A 16373-nucleotide genomic window follows, 5' to 3' on the forward strand; every position below is an offset into this window, starting at 1 on the left:
CTTCAATGTTCCCTTCAATCTTTGGAGCTTTTACATCCACATCCCCCTCTACTTTAGGTCCTTTTAGTTTGATGTCCACATCTGGAGCCTCCACTTTTGGACCCTTAATGTTCAGTGATGGCATCTTTATTTTTGGCATGTCAATTCCACCCTTTGGTCCTTCAATGTCAACTTTTGGACCCTTAATGTCAAGATCTGGTGTTTTTATGTCTCCCTTTATCTTTGGTGCTGACACATCCATGTCACCTTTCAGTTTGGGACCTTTCAAGTTAAAATCCACATCTGGCATGGATAATTTTGGTCCTGAAATTGTTGGCATGTTGAATTTGGGTCCTTTGAAGTTACCATTTGGGCCCTCAATTTCAACCTCTGACCCTTTCATGTTGACATTAGGTGTTTCCACATCAATATTTGTTTTAGGAAGATTGACATCACCTTCTGAACCCTTCATTCCAAATGATGGCATCTTGAATTTAAGCATTTTAATCCCTCCTTCTTGACCCTCTTTTTCAATATCTGATCCTTGAATGTGCATTTTAGGAACTTCATTCTTTTGAGTCTTTGGAGCTTTTACATCCACATTACCTCCAACTTTAGGCCCTTTATTATTGATGTCTACATCTGGAGCTTCCACTGTTGGTCCTTTAACGTTCAGTGATGGCATCTTTATTTTTGGCATTTCAAATCCACCCATGTTTCCTGTAATGTCCATTTCCTGACTTTTGACATTAATGTCAGATTTTTTAAAGTCTCCCTCTATTTTTGGACCTGATTCATCCACATTACCTTTGAGTTTGGGACTTTTTAAGTTCACATCTTCGTCACATTTTGTTGATGAGATTTTGAATTTATCACGTTCTACATCTACTCTGTCCACTTTGGATCCTATTTTTGTTTGTGTTCCTTCCTTCAACATTGGAACTGGCACAGATGGCAAACTGAACCCAGGTCCTGTTGTTGTCATGCCACTGCTTTCAACTGGTGAGTTGTTTGCTTTAATCTCAACTTTTGTATCCACTTTTGATCCTGTGGACCCAAAAGAGGGCATCTTTATTTTAAGAATTTCAAAATCCCCTTCTTTTGTTTCAGTATTTAATTCTGTACCTTTAATGTTTGCTTTTGGTGGTGCTGTTTTACTCTCCTTTGATGCTGTATCATCATGATTTTCATCAAGCTTAGAACTTTTCAGGTTAACATCTAAATGTCCTCCAGACAGAGATGGACCTTTAACCTCCATTTTGTATTTGCATTCATTTTTTGGTACTTTGAAGTCACTCTCACCCTCTACAGATCTTACACTGACAACTGTTTCTACAGTGTTGTAGCTTGGGCCTTTCATTTGCACATCTTTCTCCCTGATGTCCAGCTTTGTTTTTTCTATATCTTTCATTTGTAATGACGGCATAGTAATTGTTGTCTTTTTCGTGCCACTCATCACTGCCTCAGTTCCATATCCTGAAACATCAGTGGTTGTTCCAGATACTTTCATTACTCCCTTTGTACATGGCAAGTTGACATCATCAAGTTTTATCTTTGAACTTGTGAAATTTATATCCATACCTGTCACTGAAACATTGCCTGGCGATGAAGATAATCCTGAGGTAATATTACCTATGTTAATTGGTGTTCTTGTGTTAGTATCAACATCTGTATACACTCCAGCAGGTCTGACATCAGTACTACCTGATCCCTTTTTCTGTGGGTGACTGATGGTAATATTAGATACCTTTGCTTTTGGCCTCTCTAAACTGGTGTCAGAACCTCCCACTTGTGTTTTATCCAAAGCTGTAGCTGAAATCTGCGTGCTTTTTCCCAGTAAAGAGACACTAATGGATGCTCCATTTTCATCAATCTCTGCACCTCCCAACCCTCCTAATGCTACATTCCTATTACCAGAATTTGTGCTGTCTCTTAATGTCATGTTTGTTTCAGAAACCTGAATGCTTTCCCCTCCTTGCTCTCCACTCCCTCTTGAGATGTCTGTGTCTTTGTGGCCTGTTACGCCAAAGTTTAGTCCTTTAAATCTGAGATCAGTATTTCTGTCTTTTCCCTCTCTTATGACTGTTGTCTGAACTCCCCTGCTTCCCCAGTGTGTCTCTGTAGAACTGACTTGTGGCCCAGTGTAACTTACATTTCCTGACTCAAAGACTCCCTCTTCTGCTCCCACTTTACTTGAAGGGCTGCCATGTAAAATTCTGATATGAGGAGAGCCTTCTCCAGAGTCATGCCGTAGTCTCTTCAAGTCTGGACTTGACATTTCAAGTTTCTCACTTATGCCACCCGGCATATCAACTGTGTAGGTCGTGATACGACGAGTGATGGTGGTAATTGTGCTGCCGTCACTGCTTGTGCTGCTATGCCGCTCTGTCCGAACATCCACTCCCTCTGCAAGGTCTTCAGACTTCAGCCTTGGTTTAATCTTTTTTGTGTATATTCTCTTGTAGTCCTCATCATCCCCACTCTGTTGATTAAAAACATATAGAAACATACAACACAGCAGTCTTAGAATATTATGAATTAGTTCATAAGCACCTATATAGTATGGCTAGTTTTTAAAAAAGGAACTCACAAGAATGATATCTGGACTAGAACCTCCAAAGTGGGTCTTCCCTTCCCACGTGAGGGTGCCCATTGGTGAACGACATGGTGTGCTCAAGGGCGAGTAGCAAGGGGATTTGTCTGCTTTGTTTTGTAGTTTCAGTCCAACTTTGTGTTTGTTCAAAGTCTTCAGTAGCTCAGCTGTCTCTTCTGAGCTCATATTATCAAAGTAAATAGTTGCACCCACAATCTGGTCACCTATGAATTAAATGAAGACAGCAGCCAGAAAGTCTGTTGTTAACTTTTGAAGAGTAGTTGTAGTTGAAACAAATCAGACCAAAACCACTAATTTGAAGGAGAAAAAAAAAATGTTACCTTCATATACTTTTCCAGACCGTGCTGCAGGTGACTCTCCTTTTACCTCTCTGACAAAGATCTCGCCACCACTTGAGTGTTCAATGGTTAAGCCAGTTTTGTCTGGACCTTCCCAGTCTGGAAAGAGCACCTCCCTGGTGTCCTCCTCGTCAGCCATCTGTAAACATAGCCATGTAAATAATGGGTTCAATGTGAAAAGCTACATAATAAAATATGAAAAATGTGATTTTTTGTAATCATGACTTAAAATACCTTGTTTTGTTTTTTTTTTATTTCAGCCTTGGTATGATGGAAATGCTGTTATTGTTTTCCTGCATGAAGAAAATACAATCAAAATTTTCAAACAAAACCAACATAGAAAGTATTTTGTCCTGAACAAAGTATTATTTTAGTCTGAAAACAATGTCTCCATTTGCCTGGGTGAAAATTGCACCACAACTAATTAGGTTGTAAGCCCCAAAGGTGAACAGTAGATGGTGGTAAACCTCTTTAAGACAACAATCACCCTCCCTGCATCTCCCCAGCACCACTCCACCAGCACCCTCCCTCTTGAACGTTTTATATTTTGGAAATTTGGTTGAAGTCAGACCACACCCTGCCCTAAGGAAAGCAGCTAAATCCTGCACCTACACCCTAACTAAAAGTCAATAGATAGAACAATTATGGTTAAAGCTGCCCAGCTTTAGGAAAACAGACACAGAGCAGTAGAACTGCTCAACAGAATTACCCATAGTAAAGCAAGTGCACATGTGCCTACATATACGATTCACATCAAACTTTTTATTATTTTTTAGTTTTGAAACTATGCATATCCACATCACTATAGTTTAACAGTAGTTTTGAAGAACTGTAGTTAGATTAAATAAATAAAAAAAAACACATAACTGTAGCTATTCCACTTCATAATCCCATTTATAGCTATCAATATGTTGTGTTTACATCATTTTCAGACATACAACGTCAGATATGCTGAGCTGTACATGCTCTTATTTTTAAAACAACTTATTGTTTCATTAAGGCCACACTCTCCACAACCTATCATTTGAATTATGCAAAGCTATTTAATAGAGTATTACTATCACGTGATTTAATGGTTCAATAAATGAACCAATAAATGGCCTACTGACTTCAACGTATGTCAAAAATTATTGTGTTTGTCAAAGACTCTTTTTCATTTAATGATATTTTATTGTTAGAGACTGTCAAAACTCTGTTACAACACTCATTTCAGTGAGAGAATTGCTCTCGCAGCTTGTTCCAACCATTCAGTTGGTTTCAGCAAATGTTCTGCCTGTAATCAACCAAAACAAATGGTAAGAGCCTATCCATGGGTGGCACAAAAGAAACAGGATATGAGTCATTGTGGGGACAGACTGCCTGTGTTTTCATGGTATAGCCTTAACAACCAGGGACCATCCTAGAGTGTGGCTTGGTTTACATATACTTGAAAAAAATACGTAAGAATAGAAGACCTGTAAACCCAGAACTTTTACCACTGATTCCTCAAAGGTTGATTCTTTTGTGCCTGATTAAAAAGTAAATAAATAAATAAATTCAAGATTATATGAATACTTTTAGAGGAAAAAAATTCTGTATTTTTAAAATGTATCTTTGGATATTTATAGATTTGAAAACAATTACTACTGAAACACTCTTGTATGTGTACTATTTCACTCTAAATAACATCAATAAAAGTAAAAAGGAATGTGTTGCGAAGACAAAGACATTCCAAACAAATCTTTAATCTGTAATGTGCACCTTTCATTCATAATGTTTACATTTTTTTTGCGATGCTGCTAATATACAGAATCATAAGTAAAAGAAATATAAGAAAACAACATTGTTATGCATGCATGCAATAAAAGCTTCAGTAAAATGTCACTGAGGAATCTAGTGTGATTTGCAGTTTAGTCTCACTAGTTTGTTGGAGCCTGCCCAAGGGCAAATAACTGGCAAGGCACTAATAACACACTGTTAAGTACTGTGTGATTGGGAATACTGGAGAATGTATGCAATGCTTTGAGGTAATATTAAACCCTCTATACTGCTTTAACTAAAATAGACTTTTGCAGACTCTGGATTGAAAAACAGAAAGCATGGCCAATTGAAGGATAATAATAATAGTGGGATGGTGTTTGTAAGACACAGATGACACCAACTACTTTTGGTAATGTACAATCTGATCTTACCTTTGTTTTGTTCTTGTTATGCTTTTCTAATTGTTACATTAACCCAAATAAATCTTGAAATTTGAACGTTAGTCACATTTCAATATGTACCAATTACAGCTGAAATGTGTCAACATCAAGGGGTTAAATGGAGCCGTTTCAAATAAACAATCAACGTTTGCAGAGCAAATTCCACTCCAGTCATCTGACACTGTCTCTTATGGAATCTAATTTGGGTTTTCTGATCTCACCTGAACGGAGCATATTTTGGACTAAACAGACCCAAAAGAGTTTATGTTTTTCCTTGTGGGTCATAGTGTGGTTCATTTTACACCTCCACAACCTCTCGTCATCCAGTTATTTAAAATAGATTAGGAAATTTTTATGTTGTAAACCTTAGACAAGTCTTTACTTTTTCTTACTTTTCACACATAGAGGCTTACTGAGAATGCAACTGTTTAGTGTTGAAAATGTGTCACAGAACAAGGGTGGAAGGCAACTTTAACATGTTCATAAACTTTTAACTTCTTATTGATGTCTCTAATTCAAAACCTTAAGCTCTCACATAATCTGTCTTTATTTGTTTTAATGTAAAACTGTATAAAATCAGTAATATTTTAGTTTATCATTTTTTCCTCCTTGTGCATTTCAGCCTCATGCTGAGACTCTCCACTATTGAAAGTGAGTCATTTGTGCTGTTATTCTCACAGTTTTGATATATTCCTAGCAACAAGCTTCGGAGAGGCGCTAAGGCATGCAGTGGTGGATGGATGTAAGCAACAGAAAGGTAGGGAGCAAGCAAAAAAGGAAATAGCAAAAAAAGAGCGAGAGAGAGAGAGAGAGAGAGAGAGAGAGAGAGAGAGAGAGAGAAAGAGATGAATTATTATGAAACAGTTGTTTGCCTGCAGGTTAACTGAAGAAACGAAAAGGAATCCAAGCAGAAATTAAAAATGCAGAACAGTCACAGAACGTTTACTCAGAGGCAACACAACGCTGCCCAAAGGGCAAACCAAACACCCAGAAGAAGGTGCCCTACCTTCTCCCTTTTATTTTTCTTTACCGAACTAAGCCCAAAGTGTTGCTTTTGAATCCCCCTTTAGGAAAGTTTGATACAGGCCTTAGCACTGCTTTAAAGTAAGTTGGGAAATCGAGCAATGGACAATTAACTCAATCTAAAAAGATCATATGATTAGATATGGGCTGTGTCGTAAACAGAAGCTGAATAATACGCTTCTGTTCTTGGAATCACAAGACAAGCAGACAGTCTGTGTGAATGATCAGACAACATGACAATCAACTAGTCCTCTACCAGAGCATTCTCAGCCCACATATCTGTAAACTTGATTAGGGAAGTCTTCAAAAGTACATGTGAACAAATATTAACAAACAAATTAGATTTTTACTCAAATCTTTGAGGGAAGCCGTGGAGGCCGGGAGAGAGTGAGAGTAAAGGGAGACAGACGAGCTTGTCTGCCTGTCATGTTTTATTATGGCCTGGTATGTGTTGGGAAAAGGGGGCGTGGGGACAGCAAGCCAGACAAAACCTTCTGTTACTAGAGTGCAACCACAGAGCATTTCTGGGTCTCCATGTCTTGTCATTGACAAACAGTAGCTGCACTCATTTTTATATTGACGTTTGAGTAAGATTTAGCCTCACCAAAGAGAAATAAATATCCCACAGCTGCTGACAACAAGCACTTAAGAGCGTGAGCTCAGCGAGCTTTTGGCAAAGGCACTTCATAAGGAGGGTTTGAGTGGAACAGGTGGTCACTCGTGAAGGAAGGAGGGGTGCAAAAAAGGAGGTGCAGGGAGTTGAAACATCAAAGTGTCAGATTTCCACAGGGAAGGCCTTTCACAGCTAAATAGTGGAGGCACGACCATCCAGGTTCAAAGGCGCCTACACAACAAACTTTTCAACGGTTGTTTGGCATCAAGCCACATAAGAGATCATTGCTCTGAGGTGACAATGACTACATGGTCTTGGAGTAAGTTTTCTTAATTTAACCAATAACAGATGTGGTTTGTGGATCTCTGGTGTTATGTCATAATTAAGGACACTTACCTTGGATTGCTCAAGCAAAACCAAGGGCTTCAGTTAACTGCTCCTGCTCTTGACTTCTTGACTTCTGTTGCAACAAAAAAAAAAGGAAGGGGGGGGGAAACAGGATTGGGGTTTAATTATTGTGATTTTAAACATTGTAAATGTCCTGAGTTTAACATACTCTCTTATGCAATAACATTCCATGTTTTGATCACATACTTGACAGATGATAAAAAGGTATTCCTCACATATGAGTTATTGTTGCAGAATTTTGTCATATGGAGGTGTGCCACCATATGACACATAAAGTCATACATTCACCTCTTACTCAATGGCATTTTAGTTTACATACACAGTGAGCCCTTCATCACCAATCAGATGCTTCAGGGGCTTTAAAAATGAACCAACTACTGGTAGCAATATTGACCTTGTTAAGTGAAGCTCCCTCTAAGAAAATAAATCCAGGCACTAGTGAGTTGTCATCTTTCTCTGGTAAAAAGGAGATGGGTTGAATACGTTCAGACTCAAAGTAAATAGGTAGCGATATAGCTTGAAATTAAGAGCTAAAGAGAAGCAAAACTGGTTCTGACGGGACTCTTACACGTTCTCATTAATTCTTCAGCTCTGGTTTCATAGCTCAAGTGATGAATGCAAGAAGTACAAAACCCGTGACGGGCACGCATAGAAGCTGAATGTAGTGCCAATATTTTGTTGTTGCAGCTGTATTCATCATTTAGATTCTAAGTGTTAGTCTGAATGCCAACTCAGTCTTAACTGTAACTAGTCCAATGGTCTTACAAGGATTATTGTGTCAACTTATATTGTGAAACAAAGCTTGCTCTTTGTCAATCATTCCACAAACAGAACCAGGCTTGATTTTTGTGCAGACAGGCATCTGCCGGTGGGAACATGTCCCTCAGAAAAATTCTTCTAAGACAGACTCTCCAACCCCATCATTAACTTCCTCTTGCATAATACCCTATGTCTATTAAGCAAAAGAGTTCATTATTTTGATGGAAATTATGCTAAATAACATTGTTTGTCATGGTCTCATATTCTAAAATATATAGATAAAGAAACATATATATATATATATATATATATATATATACATATATATATATATATATATATATATTCGTTGCACTAAATCAATTGTTATTGATCAGCCTTGTGAATGTTTAAATGAGTTTCATACAGAAATAGCTGAGATAAATTTCAGCCAGTACATAGTTGTCATTATGATTGTGTGGAGAGACTTGCACCACAGCAGCTGTGTACACTCAGCAGCCCTTGCTCTTGTTACAGAGACATGTAAAACAGACTGCCATGTCAGGAGTTATTCAGGTACCAGCTGAAGGATATCTCTAAAGGTAAAAGTAGCGACATAGTAAGATAGAATTTGCCTAGATCGCTAATGCGCAGAGAGAATGACTACAAAACGTTAAATGTCATTTTCATATGTATAACAATGTATGTAAGTATATCTTGTCAATTGTCATATTTAATTAAAATTATTCAAATTAAGATAGAAATTGCCCCACTCTTTGTTTAATGCTGTGCTGAGACTCCACACATCAACACAGATGAAGGTGTTGCAGGAAGGTGAAATGTGGTCACTAACAGTGGGTAAGGTAAATAAAGACACATGCCTTGGCCATAGGCATGCCATCTCACACTCTACAACGCAGGTCAGGTAGTTATGCCTCTGTGCCTTGCTTGCAGAGGGAACAGCTCAGTGCACAACCCCACCCAGGCCTCCAGTCACACACATTCCTTGATAGAGCTGTCAGGCCAGCTGGAAAGGAGCCCAGCCTCTCCCCACAGTGACTAACTCCAAAGAAATGTCCTCTTTCTCATTTTATTCCTCCCACCCGGAACCCTGTCTGAGGACTCACCCCCCCACCCCACCCCACCCCCCAGTTACAGATGTACCCCAAAACACATTTTCTCAAATAAACAGTCAGATGTAAAAGCAGATATCTTTAACAGGTTTAACTATTTTACTATCTGTGCATTTGGTTGATACAACAAACAACACTTTCTTTATTATTTCCTTACACCTTTGTCAAAACTCCTGAAGGCACATGCCTGGTTTTCACTTAAGTAGGTCACAGCAGACTGGATACTTATCAAAGAAGTTGAAGTTAGTCCACCAAGTTGGCTGCCAAATCCAATCAATTTAGTAATTTAGTGCATAGAGAAGAGGAGCAGTGTGGCATTGATTACGTCTCACTACTAAGTGCATCATGCACAGCAACACTAGTGAGTGATAAGATTTGATTATGAGTAAATAAAAAGACACCAGTGCAGAGGGGTAAAGGAGGAGAGAGGACAGCAGTGACTAAATCAGTCATGTTGTCAAAACAGCATCGACTCTGTTCCTCTCAGCACATTGTAGTTTGACACAGCATGTACAACAAACACAAAAAGAGACACAGCAGGCCCCCAGCCTTCAGTCCTCCCTCAAAAGCAGATAGGACATGCTTGCATGACGCATATAAAAGGAATGAGGGTCAAAATAAATGGTTCTTTTCAGTTCTCCATGTCCACATAGTCCTAAACCAAACCACAAGTCCTGTATAAGACCAAAGCCTGCCCACTGACGCCAACTTGGCCGGCTGCTGATTAAACCATTGTGACTTTGGCAGGAGTCAGACACCAAATGGAAAAACTGAGAAAAAATCCTCTTCTCTTGCTTTTACGAGATCACAAATAAGCCCAAGAGTTGCACTGAAAGCACATTTTAAACTTTGCTTTCATTGTTATTTAAATCAGAATTAAAGTCATACAGGATGTTCTTAAAAGGACGTTCTAGGTCACTTATTGCTTTTATTTGCTTTGCTCTCTTTTACATCACAAGACAACCAAGAGGTGGTGATCTCAAGACAAATTTCCTTTTACAAAGTTTCTCTGACTTTTTCCATATGAGCAAAGACTTTAAAAGAAGTTTTTCCATCCTACTTCAGAACTCCATCACAAACAGTTGTATTTGTGAGGCATTAAAACAAAAGGCTCCCAATCCATTAGATAAAAAGAACACAGTCATAACCCTTTTATTAAAAATGCAAAACAACATTTTTATTAATATTTTCAGAAAAGAGAAGTGAACCTGGGCCACTGCCCATGAACAGTTTCAGAGCCAAAAAACATTGAGCAACTAACCAAGTAATAAATAAGATGACAAGATGCATTGACTTGTTCCCTCAGCACAGCAACATGTAGAATGAGCAGGCAAATTTTGAACTGACATAACTGGCAACACCCAAGGGGGAAATAGGAAAGTGATGTTTAGAACAGGATATTATAAGCATCATACTAAAATGTTAAACAAATTATTAAGGTCACGACATGTAACTACTCAGCTTCATATGACAAACCAATCAAAATTTGTTTGAGTCAGTTTTTAACTAAAACAATCAGGAATCCATTCATGGAGAAAGGGACAAAAGGGTTATGAGGAGGGCTAGATGGCAAGCGCGGTGGCAAAATGTTTATTCAGACATCAGATTTTATTCATTGTAAATTCATTCACCTACCAGCATATGCAAAAAAATTTGGCAAATATGTTTAAAGAAAGCAAATGTGCTAGAAGAAAAATGCCATCCTTAAGTATCTCCTACCAGATAAAGAAAACCTAAACAAAGCTGAATGTATTTCCAAGTTTGCATTCCAGACCCTGCTGCCTGACATTTTCGGCCCCCACTCCAAATAGTTTTGGTAACAGATGCTGCATGTCATTCCTCATATGGGGCAACATTACAAGATAAGCACTGTGGGGCAGGTAGACTGTGCAGAAAAACAGCGTTTATATAAGATTTATTGTTTTTGGATGGTTCTGTATAACAGATGTTTGGGAGAGCAGTGGTGTAAGTTATTGGCTTATCAGGAAGAAAATATTCACACCCTTTTTGGGCTCACTGCTCACAAAACTCCACCAAACAAGCCACCACAATAAACAAGAGTGAATTGCACGCACGGGTACACACAAGGGTGTGACTTAAATGGGTGTTATGACTTGTGATGATCGTCTCATCATACCTCTCAAATCACTATTTCTCAACAACAAGGCAAGTAACAGTAATGATGTGCGTTCCACAGAGTACTGAGGACATGGTGAAACATTCCAAACCAACGCTGTATGGGTGAGATGGGAGTGGCTGCTGTTTGAATTGACTAAAAAGACTTTCTAAAATCGCACACTACAGTTAAATGTTTATTTGCAACCAAACTTTAGTTTGTAGGGTGGGACTTCAGAGCCTCAGGATGTTCAAGCACCTAGTTTTGCAGTGATATGAATGCCAGGCAGGAATGAGCTACAATTTCACTGCAATCACCCCTCTTTATTCTTTCAGCCTATATACTATTTTCATTGCTTCTTTTGTCAGCCCACGCTGTCGCCTTTTTCCAACCACCCACTCAACAAACCCATGAGGAAATGGCTGAGGAAGTGTGCTGGAGGCCAGTTTCCTTAAGTTTAACACTAGCGCATATGAGCAACGCCACTCCTCTAGTCCCTGCTGTCAATCAACAGCCCAAAATGATGTGGTTGAGTTTGGTGTAACACTGTGATAAATATCTTAATACAAGTTAAGACTCCAAACAGTCATGAGTCACAGCTATCTTGCCAGCTAAAGAAAGTGCCTTTTGCCACGAAGGTGGCATGTGCAACAAAATTCCTATGTTGACTGAGAAAAATTTGACCAATTAAAAAATTGTGCAGTTTTTGGAATTTAAAATGGCTTACATTAGTTTAGGTGACAACATAATGTAGACTCAGTACTACTTGCACTGGTAGTCAGTGTGAGCATTTAGACAAACAGTATCTGCCCTAGGCCAAGATTATGTCTTGTTAACTGGCATGCATTTCAACCTCTGGCAATTTGGAACAGACAGTTTACAAGCTTGAAATATGAGTTATCTTCCATATTTATGACGCATTTCTGAGCCAACACACATGCATAACTTAACATCCATTGTTTTACTAAGTTAAACGTAAAGTTTTGAACAGTGTAGCTCAAAACAAGTACACAAATATCTTTTAGCTCTACCTTTTCTACGTGAAAATTTTAACCCTTGGGCAGTCTGCTTCACAATCAATCACCTTGACAAGAGCAATTTGAGACCTGCCAGACATTTCCAGCTGCAGGGCACTAAATGTGGGTTAAGAGCGAATTGTTGAAAACACAGTACAGACTAGAACAGAACGCAGCTTAGACTTTTGGGTGTGGCAGGAGGGAGCGGTGGAGGACAGGCAACTGCACACAGTGAAATCTAAGTTCCAACAGATTCAATAAAACACTACATCTATATGCTTTTTCCACAACTTAATCACATGCTTCATGTCAAACAGACCAGAGTATATGTGATTATAGACGTTTGAAGAAAACCTAAAAAGATGTCCTTTAACTGCAGTATAGCCAGAAATCTCCATTGACTTTGGGGTTTCTGAAATTTCTTTTTTTCTTTTTCTCCAAAAGTGCAAAGTCTTAGCTCCCCCCCTCTATGCCTCAAACCTGGTTTCAATTAGCTTGTCTTTCCAAACCACTACATTCCATAACTCCCCTCTTCACCCCAGTACCGCCCATCCCCCCCTCTCCAACTCACTCCCTGACTCTCTTTCCCTGTCTTCCTCCCATCTTCTCCCCCCGCACACCCTGGCAAGGAGCCCAGGTTAAGAAACCCAAGGTAAAAGAGAGAGAGACAAATCGCTCTCTGTCCAAAACTTTAAAAAAACTAAGTCATAAAATATATACGAGCCTCAGAACCAAGCATCCACGATAGTTTTTTACTTTCTACTTTGTAAAAAAAAACACATTTGCCCCACTTCAGGAAAAGGAAATTTGTATTATAAGATTTTAAGAGTTCCATGTAACAGAATTTTAGACAACGCACTAACTACGCCAAGAAAAGTTCATTTGCACACTGTTTAAGTTCAGGTCAGGACCTTTGGAAGTACTAGAAGGGATTCTTTGTGACAACTGTCTGCAGTGTATATAGGTTTCTTTCTTTCTTTTTTTCTTTGGTCGTAAAGGGTGTGCCTCTGTGAAGAGACAGCAAAGCAAGAGGGGAGGGAAGAAAAAAAAAAGTAGGAGGAGGGAGGTGAACAAGAGGAATCCACACCCAAACTTGTTGCTGCAGGCTCAGACGGAAACACCTTCCCTTTCAAAAGTTTCAGAAAAGGGTAGTGGACTGATAAGAGAAACACATCATCCATAACATCAACAAACACAAGCCAACTCTTTTATGTTTTCACCTAGTGCATCTTGTGAGGGAGATATTCCATCCCCATTAGAAAGTTTGCCTTCCCAACAACCACAGATTAAAGTGTATACATAAGACATCTATTGTGCATTAAGGAAAAAGAAAAACTAAACTTTTCATCTTATTACTATAATAAAAAGAGCTTGAATCCATTCTAGAAGAGTTGGTACAAATTACATGCATGTTTAATAACCATTGTTCAAAAAGAAGTGCGCAACTCCAGTCAAGTGGCTGTGGGTACACACCCACTTCTCATGCTCTGCAGTAATTTGTAATAAGCATTTAAGCATGTAATTTATTTCCACACAACGTATTGCCCTCTTACAACTATCCAGAAACAAAAACAAATAGGAAAAAAGCTATCTTTATACTTAACTTCTTTGTACCAAAACCACAGCAGAGAAACACATGTAGTAAAGAAGAACAAAGTAACTGAGATCTCACAACTGATACACACACTCTCCACAAGTTGTTTTTAATATTGTACAGGAATGTTCGACAGATAACTCGGACACTTTGGCAACTTAGCTGTTTAAACTTTGACCAAGTTATCAAGTCTGATTTGTTATTTTGCAGCACAGTTAAATCTGAATCAGAGTACCACAAAGTTCAACAGGTAAAAAATCACTCCACTCTAAGAAAACAAGAGTGCATATTTACCTGTGCGCAATCTTTGCGCCCAAGAAGCCTCAGACCCACTTGAGCATCCTTGAAAATGTGTCTTCTCCCCTTCTCCCCAGCCCAAGAAGAGCACTTTCACACTGTCACCACTTCGTAGTGTGTCAGGAGTCTGTCACTCTTTTCCTATTTCTTGGTCGACAAGATTTCCAGGGCGTTTTTGACCCCTCCTCTCGCCCTCCTTCCTCTGCACTGAGTTGATTTAAACCTTTTTTTTCTGTGTGGCTGCTCCTCCGGGCTGAGCAGAATGGTTGGACAGTGAACTGGGTAGGGCTCCTGGTTTGCAGAAGGGGGGGAATGCAAGGGAGGGGACCTGTGTGAGGGAGTGGTCCTCAGCAGTGGGACCACCCACTGCTCCACGTAGAGGGCTACAAAGACATACAAGAAATTCTACTTAAAAGAAGAACAAAAAGTACATTTACTTCATGTTAAATGCATTTATAATGAAAAAAGTAGCAAAAAAAAAAAACATTTTTTAAGCTTTCAACACATAAAACTACTAAAAACATGTTTCTAAACAGTTTACTTTTAGGCTTAAATACCAGAATGACACTGAAGTACACACACTAACACACCACAAAGTAAGCAGCATATGATAAACAGTGACATAAACATGTTATTACAGGATTTAAACCACTGCACACAAAGTAACACAGACTTATCATTAACAAAATGACTCAGGAGTGAGTCCCTTTCTTACATACCAAAAACAAAGTGATAGTTTACAAGAGTTTTACTAAAATCTTTTGTTTTAACAATGCCCACCCCAAACTAAGGCGCTGCAGATACTCAATATTTCACGTCCACTTTCATGTTTTTATGGAGTTTAAAATGTTTCTAACAAATCATAAAGTTGTCTTATGTAAGTATAGAGATTAATTTTTATCCATGCCATCTTGGAAGAAAACACTGATGTATGTACGTATTTGTATGTCTGGATAACACAGGCTCTTTGCATTATTCTCTACTAGCGTCACATGAACGTTTTACTATGTGAAACATCTTATTGTCACAGGTGCTCCTCCTTTACCAACCCGTTGTCATTTCAAGTGTTTTAAACATGTTTTGCAGTTCAGTTCAAATTCCGGACCAGCCAAAGAAAATAACTGCAGTATTAAAGTGAAAACATTTAAACTGAACACAGCTGCATGCTGCTGGACACACGGTAAGGGTAGCTTGTTGTAAGGGAGCCATTTTGGGCGGTGCCTTCAACGATTTCAGCCCGGGGTTATGGGCATAACTAGGTCAGCAAATGACTCATAAACGAACATGTCTGATTAAACACGAGTTCAGTAACTAAAAGAATATAACAGTCTGGCTCCCATTCTGTTTTTCTTTTCAGATATTACCAGCAGCGATGTCAGATGACCTGAAGTGTCCTTTTTTTTTTTTTCTACACCACTGATCACACTGTGTTCATTTAAAGTCTTTTTATCTTGCCGTATTACAATATTAACACTGTTGCTGGAGTACTTTAGATGGATATTGATGCTATAGTTTTTTCACACACTGGCACTCTATATTTGTGTTCCTCATTTATTTGTATCACCCATTAACTTAATACTGTATAATTCTGCATATTAACCAGATTTTTTGTTCATTATTTGATTTATCTTTACACATAAGGTTTAAACTTATTGATATAGGATTTATGAATAAATGTAGATTTTTGTAGATGTGATGTCATCTATGTATATATACTTGTGTTGTACTGTAGGCATTCATTTCTCCACTTCTTTCACAAACTTTTTAGTTAATTTGAAATAACTCTTCTGTTTTTGTCCTTGCCACACCCATGCGCACCGCGGTGACATAGCAAACAACATGCAAGGCAAAGAGTCGGATGAGAGGAAGTGCTGTTTGTGAGGCACAAACAGGGAGTGGCACGCATACGCCCGCATGTGTGTTGCACATATTTTAATGCTACAACATAACGATGTGCTGAATCAAGACATCCGAGATTTTGCTTTCTCCCAAAAAAATTAGGGTGTAGCTCCAGCACCAAAAGTGGAAGCCCTGTTTGTGAGTAAGAGTTATTCCAAGCATGTGAAATATAACCAGAAACCCAAAAGAACTTTGCATGAAATGTGGAATTTCTTTACTGTTTAGACTTTTCAATAAACAGTGTTAAAGGACAGCCAAAAAATGCTCCCAACATAGCACACAGCACTGTATGCCTCAAAAAGATTTTAAATCAGTGAGCAGATATAAACAAGACTGTCTGCAGATATAACATATAAACAGTGCTTTTCTTCTGAATAAAAAAAATAAATAACATTGGATTATCCTCTAAGTGTTCTGCTGCAGCT

The 16373-nt window shown here is 38.6% G+C and overlaps 1 protein-coding gene across 4 annotated transcripts in view; it reads right to left on the reverse strand.

Annotated features, from left to right (window-relative positions):
• Positions 1 to 14294, reverse strand: part of ahnak (AHNAK nucleoprotein) — a 34655-nt gene extending 20361 nt beyond the window's left edge. For 2 of the 4 annotated variants that reach the window (XM_041989762.1, XM_041989765.1), the window contains exons 1-6: positions 14047 to 14293; positions 7144 to 7207; positions 3166 to 3224; positions 2914 to 3070; positions 2570 to 2796; positions 110 to 2461 (exon numbers count right to left, since the gene is read on the reverse strand). In XM_041989762.1, coding sequence (XP_041845696.1) covers positions 110 to 2461; positions 2570 to 2796; positions 2914 to 3070 — 2736 coding nt within the window. In that variant the 5' untranslated portion in view covers positions 3166 to 3224; positions 7144 to 7207; positions 14047 to 14293. Of the gene's footprint in view, positions 2462 to 2569; positions 2797 to 2913; positions 3071 to 3165; positions 3225 to 7143; positions 7208 to 14046 lie in introns of all 4 variants that reach the window. The other 2 variants (XM_041989766.1, XM_041989764.1) reach the window with 2 other exon arrangements.
• Positions 14295 to 16373: the final 2079 nt, after the last annotated feature.

Source organism: Melanotaenia boesemani, chromosome 7, assembly GCF_017639745.1.
Source record: "Melanotaenia boesemani isolate fMelBoe1 chromosome 7, fMelBoe1.pri, whole genome shotgun sequence".
Lineage (NCBI taxonomy): Eukaryota > Metazoa > Chordata > Actinopteri > Atheriniformes > Melanotaeniidae > Melanotaenia > Melanotaenia boesemani.